The sequence below is a fragment of the Tigriopus californicus genome, chromosome 12 (assembly GCF_007210705.1).
Source record: "Tigriopus californicus strain San Diego chromosome 12, Tcal_SD_v2.1, whole genome shotgun sequence".
Taxonomy (NCBI): domain Eukaryota; kingdom Metazoa; phylum Arthropoda; class Copepoda; order Harpacticoida; family Harpacticidae; genus Tigriopus; species Tigriopus californicus.
The window spans coordinates 6,790,608-6,808,002 of NC_081451.1; the positions used below are offsets into that span (position 1 = coordinate 6,790,608).

At 40.2% G+C, this 17,395-nt stretch overlaps 2 protein-coding genes across 3 annotated transcripts; one reads left to right on the forward strand and one right to left on the reverse strand.

The window, feature by feature from the left end:
- Positions 1-1,328: 1,328 nt before the first annotated feature.
- Positions 1,329-8,090, forward strand: LOC131892332 (beta-1,4-mannosyl-glycoprotein 4-beta-N-acetylglucosaminyltransferase-like). The gene is made up of 11 exons (XM_059242143.1): positions 1,329-1,483; positions 3,214-3,341; positions 3,459-3,579; positions 5,447-5,570; positions 5,643-5,792; positions 6,264-6,399; positions 6,463-6,568; positions 7,114-7,240; positions 7,379-7,494; positions 7,575-7,737; positions 7,802-8,090. Exons 1-11 carry the CDS (start codon positions 1,445-1,447, stop codon positions 7,978-7,980), a joined length of 1,389 nt encoding a protein of 462 aa, XP_059098126.1. The 5' UTR covers positions 1,329-1,444; the 3' UTR covers positions 7,981-8,090.
- Positions 8,091-9,555: 1,465 nt separating this feature from the next.
- LOC131892331 (uncharacterized) lies at positions 9,556-12,540 on the reverse strand. 2 transcript variants are annotated; one of them, XM_059242142.1, is made up of 8 exons: positions 12,262-12,540; positions 11,447-11,639; positions 11,196-11,324; positions 10,801-10,930; positions 10,483-10,710; positions 10,250-10,409; positions 9,921-10,159; positions 9,556-9,834 (listed from the first exon to the last, which is right to left on the reverse strand). In XM_059242142.1, the coding sequence occupies exons 1-8, from the start codon at positions 12,270-12,272 to the stop codon at positions 9,689-9,691; spliced, it is 1,236 nt and encodes a 411-aa protein (XP_059098125.1). In that variant the 5' UTR covers positions 12,273-12,540; the 3' UTR covers positions 9,556-9,688. The 2 variants fall into 2 exon arrangements, with proteins under 2 accessions (XP_059098125.1, XP_059098124.1); XM_059242141.1 differs by having other exon boundaries at positions 12,090-12,539.
- Positions 12,541-17,395: the final 4,855 nt, after the last annotated feature.

Sequence of the window (17,395 nt, forward strand, 5' to 3'; positions counted from 1 at the left end):
CCACATTACGCATGATGGGCCCTCAACAGATAGCAGGTCTGGTATCATTTTGGATCCCATGAAACAAGACGATTCATCGGATGACAAGACACGCCAAATGAATGCAGAATCAAATGAATATTCAATAAAAGCGTATTGAGTACAATAAAAAAAACAGGACAGAAAAAGGCTAGCAATTCTTAAAGCAACAACTGAGAATATGAATAGTATTGTCCTGCAATATTGGAATAAAAAAAAGACAATCTTTGATCATCATTTCATTTTGGGGACATTTTTGGGACATTTTTGACCAAAAAAAAAACACCCAAACTATCAATTTTTGTCACTATTTAATTTCCTCTGGCCAGATGTGTCAACAAAAAAATCAAATCAAATTTCACTGTTGAAGAATGTTGCAAATGCTGGGCACTTGTAGATGTCTTGAAATGTTATCTTATCTCAAACTGCAAATTTCAGCCAACGTTTCAAACGGTTTGAAAGGGACAAAGTATGATGACGTCACCACAGCTTTTTGAGGGAGGTCATTGTCGCATTTTTTGTACAATCAAGCTATTCGGAAAAAAACTGCGACAACAATTGCTAGACAATTTTTCTTAAGATTTCAGATATGCAATAAGAACTGGGGAAAATATCAAAGGCTTAGCACTTTGTATATTGCATTGTTGACCAATGTTGTATAAAGGCGACTTCAAAATATGCTTTTCAAACTGTTTCTGCCGTTGGTTTACTTCATAAACTTAGAACCACCTTGATAAGAAAATATGAGGGATGACAGAGTGTACATGGTTTACTACGTGCACTTGGTCGGTTTATTTCATAAAATTAGAACTTCTTTTTGTCGTTCCAGTTTTGTTTAAAACTAAAAACCTAATTAGCCTGATTGAAAAATAACAACACAGCACTTGTTCGAGCAAAACATTTGAAAGATCTAACGAGAGAGCAAATTTTGGCCGAAATTCAACAGTACTACTGGTATATTCAGTAGATTATATATATTCATACGTCGTATGTACGTATACGCATGGCTTTGGGCAGCTAAATGTTTTCGTCTCGAAAGCTTCTTCGAACAGTTCGGATATCAATGGAACGGTCATTTCATCAGAAGGTAAGAAAGGAGCATTTCCCATTCTACGTACATGCACATAGTTCTTGGTGGGAAAGTGATTTTGATTGTGACTTGTCAATGTTAAAGGTTCTCGCATGAAGCGAACTTTTCCAAGATTTCCCATAAACTCCAAAGGGTATTCAATCATCTTAGATGGAAAAGTGAATAGGTACACGAGTCGAAATAAAATCAGATTATGATTTAACGGCAACGAGGAGTCAAGCCAATCTAACTCTAGAGAGGAGATTTGTGACAATCAAAGAATCGCACTGAACTTAAAGCTGAGCGTAACAACAACAAATTGGAAGATCGAATAAGAGCTTAGCTTACATTGAAATCATGAAACGCCGAGAAATTCAATTCATTTGGGTCACTAAGGTAACATATTTCCACTTGACATCTATCTTTAGATTTTTTTCCAAGACATTAACGAATATTGTTGCGGAAGTTCAATCAAGTGCAGTGGTGCTTGCTTTATCACGAATCAATGTTTTCCAAAGGTAAGCGAAGGTTGCTTACCTGTCAATAAATCCTCATTACTAGGGCTAGTCAAAAAGTGCTTTCAAACGACAAAGAAAGTTGCACAACAGCAGTTGAAAAAGCGGAAAAAAGATAGAAAGTGTTTCTGAAACATGTAATATACTTGTCAAATCTTTTTCATCTGTTTAATCTCAAAGAAATTTAACACGACTGAAGCTGTGTTTTGATCACTAAAATTTGGGGGAATAATTTTCTTGGCCAAAACGTGAAGGGAAGTGTTTGAAATGTGAAAGTTCGAAACTCAATAGGATTCCATTTTCTCCTTTGTCATTTATCAGATATTAATTGTCAGAACATAAAAAGTCACGAAGTCAAAAGAAGATGTGATCAATATGATTTAAATGTCTCGTTGTCAGAAAGTGGTGAGGTGGAAATGTATTTCCTCTAAATTTTAATTGCTGCAAATGGTCTATGGAAGATGTTGAATGATTTCCGAGAAGCATGGCCTAAAATGGCAGAAAATGTTTAAAAAAGAAAACTCAAAATGAGTTTTTTTTTCAGAGATGATTTTCGCACGACTGTGAACTATTACTAATCTTTTTTGGTTTATTTGGGACCGTATTTACCATTTACTTTCGAGTCCGTTGAAGTCTTGCAATGATATTTTGAAGACCTGCAATCCCATGGTTTCTCTGGTTAGTCGTAAAACGGGATTCAAAGTTGAGCCACAAAGCTCTAAAGAAGAGATCGTTTCTGCCTTATACCAGGTGTTAATGTTGATAGTACAGACAAAGGCAAAAGGGCTAGTTACTTTTGTTAAATTGACAAAGGGATTATAGTTGCATTTTTGAAATGATTCCACCCGTCCTGGATTTTCTTCGGCTGGTTCTCAAAAGAAATGGAATTAATCTCGGAAACGGAAACACTTCAATGGGTACATTCAACATTGTTCTGTTCTTGGTAAACAGTTATCTTCATTAAGAAAGAGGCCACTTTTAACGTCAGAAACCATAGTACATGTGGAGAAACCCTAGTCAATCATGGCGACCACAAAATCCTTGATGAATCGAGCCTGAGTTACAAATGTTACAACTCTTCTAATTGATTGATCAATCCATATTCGAACCCATCCAAGTACTTTCGTACAAGGCACCTGCAATGAATAATTTACGCACTGACCCTCGAAAGTCTTCCTTTCTCAAGTTTAGCTTTGCTTTAAAAAAGCCTATTTGCTATTGCACTCACTCGCTGTCCTCCAATAGGTATTGAGTCGAGCCCTTGGACACACCTGCTGATCTCACAGAAAGCCAATCCCCGCTTTGTAGGATGGGGAGTTGGAACGAGACCTAGTAGGCCCTGCTCTCTAATAATACTATATTTTGTACTACCTACCTATCGGTTGTGGGCTCTGAGTCGCAGCCCCCTACCTTAACTAACTAACGAACTAACTAACTCTGCCGTACTTACTTGACGGACGATTACTTTCTTTCCTTTGAAATGAAACCATGCACCGGCTCCGTGCCAAGTTGTTGTTCCCAAAGGCCAAAATCCCCAGTCTGTTGTTTGACAACTTCGTCGATATGAAGAACTCACATTCTTATTGGAGTCCATTGATGTTCTACTTTCAGCTCTCGGCACTCCTGACGCTATTTGTTATGGTCATTTTCTTGACTCACTATCCTCAAGACAAGAAGGACAGTTCTTTGCCCGTGTATATTGAGCCACCCTTGAACGCTCTTCGGGAGCCGATTTTGAAGTAAGTTTATAGCCAACCCAGTGACAATATATTCACAATATGGCAATAGACCGTAGAGTCAAAGTTCGGAAGAGCAATATGGACAACGAAGCCAACCGGGACTTTCTTCTCTCCTAGAAATCCAGCCACGGCCTTCTTGGGGGATTCAAGCCATGAACAGCCATTTCATCCGTATATATTGAATATGGCAGAAATGGGTGGGAATCAGCTTTTGGGCAATGTAACAACGAGGATCCAGGTTGGTCTAAAGGCTTTTTCTGTAGTGAACTTGTTTCAATTTTCCACCTTCAGTCATCTCTGCATTGTAGTTTGAAATCTAAATTATAATCTAGACGGTTTTTCTTACCGATGCAAACAGATTCTCTTGGCTGTCTGTCCTACTTAGCCATCTGTGAGCGTGTGCTAAAACTAAACAAAGCAATCATCATAATTGTGATGAAAGTTGTAACCAAATCCTTAAAAAAAAGATGTACAATACCTAGGCAAACAATTTAGCCAAGTAGACTTTTGAAAAAGCTTTTCTAAGCGCTCTCTTTGAGACGTCATAATGGAAACAAGCAGATGGGTGTGTGATTGTGTTTTCTTAGTTAAGGCTGAAAACAGCCACATTTTTGCTACTCTTGGGCTAGTTCTTAATTTTCTTTCTTATTCAAACTTTATTCTACTCTAAAAGTGATGGAAACGAGCCAACGGTTTTTGCATTTTGAAAAATTATTGAAAACCGTGTTGTGTTGTCTGTGTTGAGCTTCAGGTTGAGTGGACAGCTAGAAATGCATTCGTCTTAACTTTGGAAGCAAAGTTTGTGTAAGAAGAATAAAGTACGACCTAGTGAATTCTACGACAGACCATTTTACTGAAAAATGAAATCTAAATTCCTTTGGTTGAAATGCAATGCCCCTTGTTTGCAATGTTAAAATCAAAGGTACTACAGCGATTTCAAAGTAAGGCCAATAATTTGTAAATCAAAGCAGGAGTTTTGCTCTATTTGCGCCTGAAAAACTACTCTCTATCAATTATTTTTTTTGGTTTGTTTTTTCACGGGCTTTTCTAACCGCTTCAGGGAATGCAATCCCCAGTACTATTAAAATGAAGGGTTATAATTCGTCTATTTATTACCTTTCAATCTTTATATGATATTTGGTCTACCAACGAATTTGAGTTGGCAGACCGAGCTAGTCCTTGAATATATGGTTTATCAGGAATGCTATATAAAAATTGGTCCAAGTCTGACTCGAAAGATGCAACCGGATCAGTAAGACCCACGTATTTCCTACGAATATTAGAGGGAAAATGAAACAAAATAAAAAACACAGCAGCTTTTAATCTCATGTAGAAAAGTTGGATATTTTTATCGATTATTCAATTCTGACACGTTTATGTCTACATTTATGAGAGTCGAATTCTGTACAAAGTTGCCATCTCACTTAATTCTTGCAGTTTTTAGCAGATGGAATGTCGTCATGCACAGACAATACCTATGCAAAAATAGCCAATTTTGAACTCACCCCAATCGCCAACAAATGTTTGATTGCCACCTATCAATGAAAAAATATAAATATACATTCAAGGTGTAATAATTCTTTTTATTAATACCATTATTGAGTTTCCTTCATAAGTTATGATCAATTATAAATTCATTCTTGAAGGGCTCCCTGGGAAGTTGCCTGTGGAGGCAGCCGCAGAAAAATAGGAATCAAGGGCCAAAGAAAGTGATTTTGCAAGTGCAATGTTTGGGCTTTTATTGTTTGTTCAGTCAACATTCATAAAACAAAAGAACAAACCACTTGAAGATTGAATTTATGGATCCACGACATATGCGCCAATCAAAAAAGTTTGACTAAAAAAGATGGGGGTAAAAGTCGAAGAAAAGCAAAGAAAACGGTACTAAAGTACGGCCCTAATGTACCGAGCATTGGCTCCTGTTTTGAGCTCTTGATCCGGTAGGGAGCCAAGATGCCAGATTTCGAGACTCAATTGTCAACTCATCGTTTTGCTTGATTATTGCATCTTTAGTTCCTTTTTGGACCAATTTGAGAACCTTTGCGCATGAAGTGTCCCGTTAAAGCTAGGTATCCCTCTGGTTACTAATGATAGTTTGCTTTTAGGGCATGACTTGTTTCAATTCGGGGACCGATTTCCAAAGGAGTTTATCTACTTGCGTTTGTCTCCAAGGTTTCCACGGTCATCATTGCAGTATTCCATCAAGCATCTTCCAAAATCATCAATCTGGTAAAGACCGACAAGAAGCACCTGCCCATGGGCTCCCAGCTTGTTTAATAACCACCCTGTTGTCATTCCTAGAGTCCGACCGATTCCTATTAAGAACCCATCCCAAACGGATCATCATGGGAATGGTCTTGAATCATGAACTAGAAATGTTAGAGGTGCGCATCCGACAGCTGCATCATGTTGTAGATATATTTGTCATCCAAGAATCGAATATTACAACCGGTAAGTTTGACTCCTATTAGCCACAAAACTCAAGAGGATTTGGGGCAACCTGATATGCAGTTTGCACTGAACGACCCAATCATGAAATGGAAAAGGAGGATGTGAAATACTCAAAAAATGTCCTATTCGAACAATTGGATCTGCTTTGATCCTTCTTGTGCCAAATCTACGGAAAATTGTAAACATCATTACAATGATAATAATAATCTATTTACCGTACACAGACAGATGTCTTGAATAGATTGGAGGCACAAATATATTTTTACAATCACTCGAAAGTGAATCTGATCAGTAATCGAGTTTGAATTTGCACATCGATGATACCCGGGTATTGAAGGTTGGTCTGGAATGTTGTGGAGGAAGCTATCCAGGTCCTCTTTGAATTAGACTTGAACTCCAGCACCCTTTCCACATCGATCTTGATTGATTAATCAATTAACCATTTACACAATCATTTCTTCTTTCCTGAAGGTGGGGATGCCAAAAAGTTGGTCATACTGAATGCTATGCGGAGAGGATTTCTAGAAGAGTTCCATTGGAAGATTCTCTACGTTTATCTTGACCACTTTCCGACAGGATTCATTGAGGACGGATGGAAAGCAGATGGGTAGAAAAACAATGGGGGATTTCCTTTTAAGCGCGATAATTCAAGTGCCCTTTGTTTTCTCAGGTATCTTCGACAGCATATGAGTGCCCAATCCTTGAGTCGCGTTCAAGGGGACAATGGTGACGATCTTTTTCTAAGTTTCGACGCAGACGAGATTCCAAATCCAGAGGTGAGCATTTATGAACCTTACAGTGTGGTTTTCAGGGAATGAGTTAAAAGGCAAATTTCCATTAAAAAACCCTAATCGCTGTTTTAAGAACTCAGCCACTAGTTGGCGAAATAGTGGAACTTCGACAGTTTTGTCCTGGATGTTGCTCTTTAGCATATATCTATTGACCGTCAATCAATCATATATGACCAGTATCTAATAACATTGGTTGAGTTTGACTACAATGACCGCGAGTTTTGAAGTAAGAAAGACAAGCTGACGGAGCATCAGCCAAGGTAAAAAAAGAAAGGTGTTCAATTGTACTTCTTTTTAATATTATATAGACAACCCGCTTTTGTCTGCGTTCAAGATCAAAGGAACCACAGAGATATTTAGTTGCATGTATAAATTTGAAGAGCGACAGACACCCTGGCAGAAAAAAGTGGCTTGCTTCGCTTTAGCCATGTTTATTTGAAGGAAAAAAAACCCTTAAGCCTGGTGTATAGCAGCCACAACACATGAGTGAATTGTGTACGTTTCCTACGTTATATACCTATATTTATTAGGCGGTGGATTTCTTACGATGGCACGACGGTTATCCAGAGCCGTTTGTCTTCAATTTGGTATGGACCCTTTATGGATTTTATTGGAGAATGCCGTCGTCCTTTGTTACCCAAAAGGCCCTGACATCGAGTAAATATTAAAGCCTTCCTTTCTCAATTCCCTTTTACGCCTTCAAATATGGAGAATGTCAATAGAAAAACGGTCAGGGGAATGCCTAAAGTTTATCTTCATCATCATCATCATCCTTTCTTTTCCTCACTGCTTAAGTTGTTGGTGGAAGTTCCATTCAATTTTTGAACAAGTTTGCGGATCGAGATGTGTTCAAACTGCGCTCACGAGCTTACGCCCATCAGACTTTCTACACGCCTCAGCCTCCACTTCAAGTAATGGAAAGCGATGAGTATTCCATATCTCGGCCACTGAATTGTGTCTCAGTATGGATGACTTTTATGATGACTTCCAGATAGGGTCCACGTCCAATCCTGGGGGATTCCATTGCTCTTGGTGCTTCTCGCCCGCCGGGATCCGGGTCAAGCTTCTGTCGGCACAACGAGCCGATCGTCCTCGATGGGGTGACTTCCCGGACAAGACCAGGATTTCGTACATTCATAACTTGGTTCGCACAGGTGAGCTCAATGCAATAGCGGCAAGGTCGAAATATCTTGTTGTTTCGAGAATCGGCACTTTCAGGTACTTGGTTCGATGGGTCACGGACGGCTTTTAATCACATTCGTTTTGAGGGACAAAGCAATTTCGCTCCTCCTTTCATCATGGCCAACCAGAAACGATATCAGCATTTGCTTCGCCATCCCGATGAGTGGAATGCTACAGAGCATTGGCACTCACCATTTGATAAATCGTTCTTATGATTGTTTAATTTGTCGAATATGTTTCGCTGCCTGAAATAAAAAATGTCTCAAAAATTTCCGAAGCAGTTTTGCCAGGTGAAGCACGATCCCAAAAGTAGCCATTGAGTCACAAAAGTAGCCATTGGGAGGCCGTTTTCCGCATTGATTTATTTTTTTGATTGTAATTTATGCAGGATATTAGATCTATACTGTAGGACCCGTTCGATAAAATCAAAATTTCGGAATAAAACATAAATTGTAATCCCAATAAATGACAGATACCTAATGAACACAATCATTTTTGTTCAAGTGTAGATTGATAATATTACGGAATTTACAAACATTAAACAGTTGCTTCTCACTACACTGCCCCTAGAGTAAAAAAATCGATGAGGTCTGTGAAACGGCCAGTAGTCAAATCATAGAGGAAGCAAGGCCTAGAGGGTGGGATGCAAGCTGGCCAGGCGGACTCGTTTTCTTAGCGAATGGATGATAGCTGAACGGCTGACAATAGGGTATGGTTTCTAATTGTAGAGGCGCTACTTTCAATCGGTTGGAGGTGCATTGTGCCAGTTACCATTTCAGCTGGAGGAAAAAGCACGACAAACTAGATTTTTACCCTTCTATGTTTCTTCTTCTATGGTCAGATCATCTCGAAAGGTATTGTCATTTGGTCGCACGTCGACGACCGCCAATTTTTTCTCGAGGGCAAGTAGTCCGGTGGTTAATTTGCCCTATAAATATGTATTTCCCAGCACTCACACTCAATCACTCTATTGCTCATGTGTTAAATTTGAACTTTTCCATTGCTGAAGTTGTGTTTGAACCATGCCTCGTCAGATTCGTGGTAGTTTATGGAATTGGCGGGATCGTTTTGCTAACAAAAAATATCTTTTTGATTATTCTTTATTGCGACAGATCTGTCTCTGGACTATTGTTGGGTACATTACCAGGTTTTACATGATGGCGTTTGGTCCCTACTATGATGACTTCTCAATGGAAGTTTTGGGTTAGCAAAAATGCTTTTGTTACTCCATGCATACGTATATCAATACAATAACTGTCCAATAGAGAAAAACCCTCATTAAAAAAAATGTTCCATACATATCACTATACATAGCTTGATTAAGTGAAATAGGGGGGAGGTGGCAAGGTGACCTCTTGGGAAAAACGCATCACGTTATGGACGTTCTTGGGGTCTCTAGACATTGTGACCATTGACCTTGATTGTGACCCTGATTTTTTGATACATCAAGTCAGTGTTGACATTTTTTTATCCAACCTGATTTGTTACGTGACTTTGGGATGCGGTGGATGTAGCCTTTATTTTGCAAGGTTTTTTGGCAACCTCGGTTTTGAAAATTCATTTGATCCCATCATTCGAATTTTTTTTCATTTTTAGTATGTATTTCATCATTGAAATAGCATCTGATAGCATGTAAATGTACCCATAAGTTTTCCTATATTTATTTCTGTCAATGTTTTTGATTCCTTTGGTCAGTTTTCCCTCATTATTGGCCTAGATCGAGATACGTGAGAATCGAAAAAAATGTCTTCCTTGCTTATAATGCTCATACTAAAAAATATTTCAACCTCTCAGACCAAGAAGAGCAATTTATTCTTGATTTTCCAAAGCAATAATTCAGCCACAACCTTATCATTTGTTTCGGATTGTGCATCAGGCGTCAAGAAGAAATGTTGAGAGGAAAGCCCAGGGTTTGGCAGAATTTCATTTGGCTGTGCAACACAACTTTCCCTTGCTGCAGTTTTGAATGGTTTGGATGATAATCAGTAAGACAATCAAGGCCACTGCTACTGACAGAATGACGGTCTCTTTGGCGACAGGCATATGAATGGAGCCATCGTCCCTCAAATCTGAAAATAGAATTGACATGCCGCATGCCGTCTACAAAAGTCAGCCAGTTCGTTGCTCTCTGTTGCGTGCTTGAGGTTCTACTCACGAAGGGTTTCGTGGCCTCGATTGGGTCCATGATACTTGATTTCGTCAATACGATAGAAGTCCGTGTCCTGTCCAAACGCCCAAATGATCTCCAAGCTCTCTCCAAAGGTATGATCGGTTTTCTCGGTGGACCGTCGAGGTTTCGTGAATCGAATATACGTCTTTCCATCTTCTTCCCATCCCAGGGCGCCCGTCAAATCCGATTTCCCTCCATATACCGAGTCTAACCTTGGCGTGGACCTACAATCGATAAGGCTCGAATAATTGATGAGGTGGACCATTAAATATACACACTACTAGTCTGTACGTGGGAGGGGAGGGGCGGCTAACCTGTCACGAGTGTAATAGTCCTCAATCCTACTGGTTGATCCTCGGGCAGTGCCTATAACGATATCGCTACAATCCATTTCGTGAAGGGCTCCCGAGTTGTAGGCACCCGCATCTGGAGGAAACTCGTAGCAGCTTGTGGTCAAGTCTTTTGGTTTCCACCCTGCACAGAAAATGGGAATGGAAACCAATGATTCCTGTCGTCCTGTCTTCCTGTGTTCCTTCTCGGCACTCACCAACAGCAACATAGCTTTGAGTGTCAGCAATGACAATGGCATCGACCTCGTCGCCTTTGAATTGCCAAAGAAATTCCACGCCACGAGTTGCGAGCTTCTGATAATCGCTCTCGACAAACTCCTTGGTCTTGAGCTTGGACTCTTTTTGGCAGTTCCGCCCAAAATATCCGAATTCGCAAAAGCATTGAAAGTTGGGCAAAGATGAGCCTTCCACTTCCACACATTTCCCTGTTTTAAACAGGCAAGCGCCAGTTCGTGAATCCTTAATCCTTTTTTGTCGTGGTCGACGGACCAAAATGCTCTAAGAGATCGACTCACCTCGGTTGTTGCAATCTGAATCCGATAGGCAATCGTCTTTGAACTGGCATCTGGGGCCATGATAGAGCTTGTCACACGAGCAAGAACCGGATCCAGGGTTGCCGTGACCCGTGCAATCCTCGATGAAGGTCTAAAAGCGTCAAACAATTTGAAGACTCCCTTGGGGACAAGATCGAATCCGACCAGTCAGTGAGAAAGTAAATGGGAAAGGAATGTGAACACCATTTGAGATTTGAATAAATTTGACTTTAGCCCTTGCCCAATGGGAATGAACCAGAAAACGAATTGAAGCGTCCTACAACACGAACTACGTAGCTGATCTTGACGTAAGGTGCTGAACTGCTCGCTATACTAATTATGATTGATACTCTTTTTTTTTGTCCATTTGGTCTTACACGGGATATGGCCACATCAGCACAACTGTGAAAGCGGTAATTTTCTCCCCATTCCAAGGCCTGTCGCTCCAATTGAATAGTGCAATCATTGCATTCCACATCTGGGATGGATACACTCGCTTCTTGAGCCTGAAATCACCACTCGTTCATTATTCAGGGCATGTTCCATAAACTGGCTACTCGCCATAACGTAAGGAGGTCTATAAATCTATGATGTAGACATTCTAGGCAGAAATTTGGTTTGCACTCACATCAGTGGGTGTACTTGCTACGAAATCCTCCCCCGGGGTCAAATAGGAGTCCACGGTCTTGGCCTCATTGAACAGGCGAATACGGTAAGACCCGCGATGCGGATAACCCAGATGCCATTGGACCTTCAGGCTACGGTTTGCTTGGATCTTTGTACTATTGGCTCCCTTTTCCATTCCGCAAAGACCGCTGGTTCTGAAACATTTCCAAAATGTCAAAAAGGATGTAAAATATTTTCCATTTCCCATGAATAATTGTGCTCAAGATTATTATGGTCATTGAATTTTCGATCGCAATTGCAAGTACCCACCAGTAGAGAGAGGTGAGTCATTTTTCAAAAATACTTTTTAGGGGCGCGTATAACCAAACCATGGTAAATTATCGTCACCCTTGTTTTTGTCTTAAATTACCGTCCAACTTCGGGAGAGTATTCACGAATTCAAAGTACATATGCTGCACTTAAATCAAGCCCAAATGAGAAACATAGAGACTAAACTTAGGAACAATGAGACCAATGTATGCTCTGTCTCTGTAGTTTTTGTATGTAATCCCTCCAGGGGCCCCAAGCAGATAGACTTTGAACAATCTCGGTTCGTTTCCCTCGAGAGCATATCTTGTTCAAATACAATCACAATTTGGGTTTACCTCACAGTGTCCAAAAAGTCCAAGTCATATTTCCGAGCAGGGGGAAAGGTCAAACTCACGTGAGAGTGAGCCAAATGGACCAAATTTAAAACAAGAAGGACCAACATAGTCCCACCACTTTGGAGCACAATTCCAACAGAGAACGAAACAGTAATTCTCCACCACTTCTTACTTGTCATGCATGCATTTGTTCCAGGTACACTTTTGTTCTGCAGAGAAAGCTCACCTCACTTTAGATATGGCTCGATTTTTCGACCGATAACAACCACCGTTCGTACGCACATGTTGATAGGAGAAACTTGAAACACTCGGAATATGTGGAGAGTCCTGGAAAAACCTTTGCCCAGGAAGGAACTAAATTAATTCAGGAACATAAAAAGGTTTCTTCACATTTGCTTTCTGTTTTTCCTTGTCTCATGTAAATGACTAGAGGGATAGCTGATATCCGAAGATCTATTTCCAAATTATGAGTCCCGGCCCTCATTGGGTCACAATTTGGCTTGCTGACATTGACAACAGAACTCCAATAAGTACTCGTTGCACAATGAACCATTGACGTGAAGGATATTTGAACGAGGGGCCTTGCAATCTTGTACCAATGGAAATACCTTAAAGACCTGCGAGCAGAGTTATACAACAAATTCGTCCCGTTTTTCAAGCCACTTCCAAATGGGAACGCAAACGATACGAATCGATCTGCAGTATGTATTACTTTCCATTTGTTTTCAATTCTTTTTCTCACAGGTTTCATATGATATTAGTTACCATACCTTAAATCTAGATGTATATTGAGTTATGAGATGTGTCGAGGCATAATTTCAATACTAAGTCCAAGTTGAAAGTACCCTATTGTAGAAAAGTGCGAAGTACTGTAAAATGATGACAACTCAACTCCTAATTATACTTGAGAGAGAACCTCCATTGCAATGTCTCAAAAGAACATTAGGTTATTGAAGTTCTTTTGATTGTGAAACATTAGAAGTGTGACTTATTTCAGAAGAATGAAACAGTTTTAACGCAAGCTTTTAATTTTCGCAGTACCCCTCATCAATATCATCAGGCAGAGTGTATGACGATGCCTGACTTCAAGCAAGCTGCATGGTAAAAAGCTTACCTTAGCATGCACAAGATAATAAGGTAGAAATCTGGAGAGAAAATAGTCATCCTCGCAAAACTATGAGATTGTATTGTGACGAAATCTTAGAGCTTTTTCTTGAATTACCCAATTTCAAGCAAAAAAGGGTAATAGGATATTCATTAACCCGCTGAAACCTACATGATAAACTTGAACACAAATATGGAACAAAGTTCGGAACAAACGATGAACAAGTCATTTTTGGATTCAGATTGTGCCTCTCAATCCGGCAATATAACTCATTTGCTTTACTTATATACATGCCTATGAATCTACCATTCACTTTACTCCGCATAGTTATTTCTAACAATTGAGATCTTTAAAAGTACAAAAATGTTTTAATGTAGTCTTATTTTCAAAATCCAGCCTTTCCTGGAACCCTGATTTGATATTTATGTTTTCTGTGGAGTAAGATATCAAATAAAGAAGTTACTGGAAATTTACGAATCCAGGGCAAAGAACAGCTGAAACAATCTTTGGGCGTCATTTTTCTCTCTAGACCTCTAGTAAATGTTAACACCAGCCAAGGAGTACATACGTCAGCATTGGAGAGGAAAGCTGTCTGAAACCTGGCAAGAAGACGTTTTAGTTTTTGCGTTATCTCCTAATGGAGTGCTTGAACATGAAGATGAAATTCATTGCTAAGAGGAGTTTCAGCTTGGTTCGAGCTTTCCGCTCCAGTACTGACGTACTCCATGCATTGGCATACGTCACCCAGCGTTCAAACAGACACCAAGAAAGAAGGTCAATCCATAGAGGAAGCAACTCCTAGCGAGTGCGATGAGAGCTAGCCAGGCGGGCTAATTTTCAGAACGAGTGAATGTCAGCTGACCGGCTGCTAGAGTATAGTTTCTGATTGTAGAGGCGCTGCTTTCCATTAGCTAGAGGTGCACTATTCTAGTCTCCGATTCAGCTGCAGTAAAACTCGAAAACTCGAAATCGAAAACTCTTCTATGTTACTTTTTCTATGGTCAATCTTGTTAATGTAGATTTGCCATTTTCTCACCAATCAGCTCTCTACTTCTACCATGTCCAAGTGGTTGGCCATTGAAGAAAAAAGGCAAGGAGGACATCATCAATTTTTTGGACGAGAAGAACTTCTTCTTAGGCAAGTCAGAAAGACCTTTAACTAGAGGAGTGGAAAACAGCGAAGCAAGGCCGATTTTACTTTTTGTCAAAGCTCTTTGACAGATGCGTAAATGGAAAAAAGCAATAAGGTGCTGTCATTTGAGGCAAAACTGCACATCTTTTATTGTATTCATAATTACCTATTTCTATACTTTTTACTACATTAGCCAGAAACTTTCCATATTTTCATCTAAGGAAGATAATTCAAAATTTCATCACAAAAAAGAAATCATGTTAATCATTTTTTCATACCGGGTGGGAACATCCCCTTGTAACGTTTGGGGAGCTCAAGTACTGGATGCGTCAGAAGGAACAAGACTTTCAGACCAAAAAGTTTGAACGTCCACAATGATTTAGTCGAAATTTCACTTGCAATCTCTTGAGAAATTAGTCAACTTAAGCTATACATCAGCTTACTTTTGGCGTTCATTTATGACTTCTGATGATGACGGAACACAGATCAAGTGATGAGGCTGAATAGAGAGTTGAAGCCCCTATAGGTGTGGGTGAGCGTGACATACAGGGCTTTTTGGGAGCAGAATTTTGTTTTGCAGGCTTTGGTTGTAATTTGCCAAATTAAAATAAAGACTTTTGTCCTTGATCAAAAATGGTTTATGCACGGCCTTAGAATAGGCCTTTGTTTTGTTAGTTGTGAGGACCAGAGGACCATCTTATTTGAATAGAGACACTCCGCCTTGGTCCTCCCCCCACTTCTGGCTTATAATTTGCAATTGTACTTGCCATCATATCCATGTAATTGGCCGCAGAGAGACGGAATTCTTTTTCATACCAGACAGGGTTAGAAGACTCCTTTGCCGGTTCTAGGATCCCAAATAAAGTCGTTACGGTACAATGTTTGGATACAATTCTAAAGACATATTGACCAGCTTTATTCCCGTTCTTTTCTGAGGCCTAAAAACCGACTTTCTTGAAATTCTAAGGGTTTAAACTGATTTTCAGCTTGATCAAAGATCTGAAATCAAGATGATTGTGGCAACACCCAAGCCTTTAATCGTGAATAGGATAATCTTAGAGCAGACAATATGAGTGCTTCACATTAATTCATCAGTTAAAGGCTTTCCCTCTTCCTAAAACTTGACCAGCTGAAGAATTTGATGATTTGTCCAACGGGAAACTTAAGCATTTCGATCTGACCCGCCACCATCCATAAATGTCATTCTGGATTTCCTTCTAGACATTTTTCACTCCTCGTGTGAATTAAAAAGTCCACAACAACCCACTATTTAAATCAACAATCATCTTTCATGAGCTTTTTCATGCCAAAAAATTGCACTCCAGCTTATCCCAGTGACCTTAAAAGCCTGAGATCCGGGTAGGTCTGCGCGGAGGAGGACAGCAAAGGCTTCCTGATTTGTGATTTGCCGTAGTCAAAATCAGGTTTTGAAGTCTTATTGTTATAATTTGATTTCTGTCTAACCCACATCTGTCCATTTATTTTCTGTTTTGTTATGCTAACTCATTTATTTTCGGATGTAGAACAAAAAGAATTACCAGTATTGTTCTTTCTGACGCACCTGGTATTTATAACAAAGTGGCTTAGCTTTGCCAATTGTCATGCCCAATCCTCTTGTTACAGGTGTCCTTGGACAAGTTTAGCAATCGGAGGAATAGGAAGTACCTGGTCTTTGTCAATACTCCTGACCACATGAAATTCTGCCCCAACCCCAAGAAACCTCATTCTGTGATGGTCCTAGGTATTGCTTGGGCGAATCCGGCCAAAGCTGGACTCGCACTTTTCTTTTGACGAGTCCGGTCAATTTCTCCAAAATCGAGTAAAAGACTCGTGCGCACTTGGACTTGAGTCCGGACCCGACCCAGCACTGTTCCTAGGAGTGATGGGGAGTGATGGAGAGGAAGGTGTGCCCACCAATCTTCATCCCAGAGATGTTTAGGGTCAACCTAGGGGTGTACTTGAAGCTCCTGAAGGACCACATCATCCCCTGGATCAAGGCTAACTACCACGAGAGCAAGTGCACCTTCCAACAAGACTCTACTCCTGCTCATGGCTCCAAAAAGAATGGAGCCAGAAGAGTACAGAAGAACGATCCAAATCGCTTTGGTTGTTTAATTTCAAGACGTGACCCTTGCTTTTCTCACTCGGAACCAGGGTTGCTTCAAAAGTCATTCCTGTATATTGGTCTTTTTTTCTTTACTCGTTTTTCGGTCCATTTGGAAACCCTAACTGACGTCCTTTGCGCTAAAAAGCCGACATAGCGGTTCGAACTTCCAGAAACCCAACATTATTATTGGGAGTATGCTTTGATGTACAATTCTTAAATTCCAAGGTCAATGCGTTTGTAAAGTCAAACCATCACAATCCTCTCTTGGCGAATCAATAATCACCCCCTTGAAACATGTCTCTATTGCCACCGTGTTATTTCAAGTTTCGTTGTCGTCATTGTCCTAATTGAATATTATATCCCCTCCTCTTCATCTTACCAAACAATTTGCGGTGTCCCATCCTAAGCCTGCTTTCCTCAAGTCACTCTGATGTACAATGGGTAGCTCATTAGAAATTCCTATGTGGTTCCAATGTGATTCGTCGCAATCCATGGATCTCCACAATACAATGAACTTTCGGGCGACTTTCCTATACGGTGAGCCCCATGAACAACAGTTGTTGTTGCTGTTGTAGTTGTTGGAGGCAGCAAATGCCCTCCCAAGAACTCGGGACACACTTAATTTAAGTGGAGAGGATCATGGATAGAACAGAGACAAAGAGAGAGGTCCAGGGACGGAATGAAAACGAGAGAGAGTTCCCCCTCCCTTGGGTTGGTTGGCTCATACTGCTGTACTACGATACTAAGGAGTCAGCTGAGTTTCAGAGGCCAACGGGCTATTCTTGAGTCAGGCAAAAACCAACCAGAACATCTTAGAAGTGTCGGGTCATGCTCAAGATTCGAGTTGATTGAAATTCGATTAACTATAAATCGAGATAATACTTTTTAATCCACTATGACCCTGATTTTGCCACACACGTCCCGTGTTGGGACAGGGTAGAGTGACTTGAAATAGTAGCGCA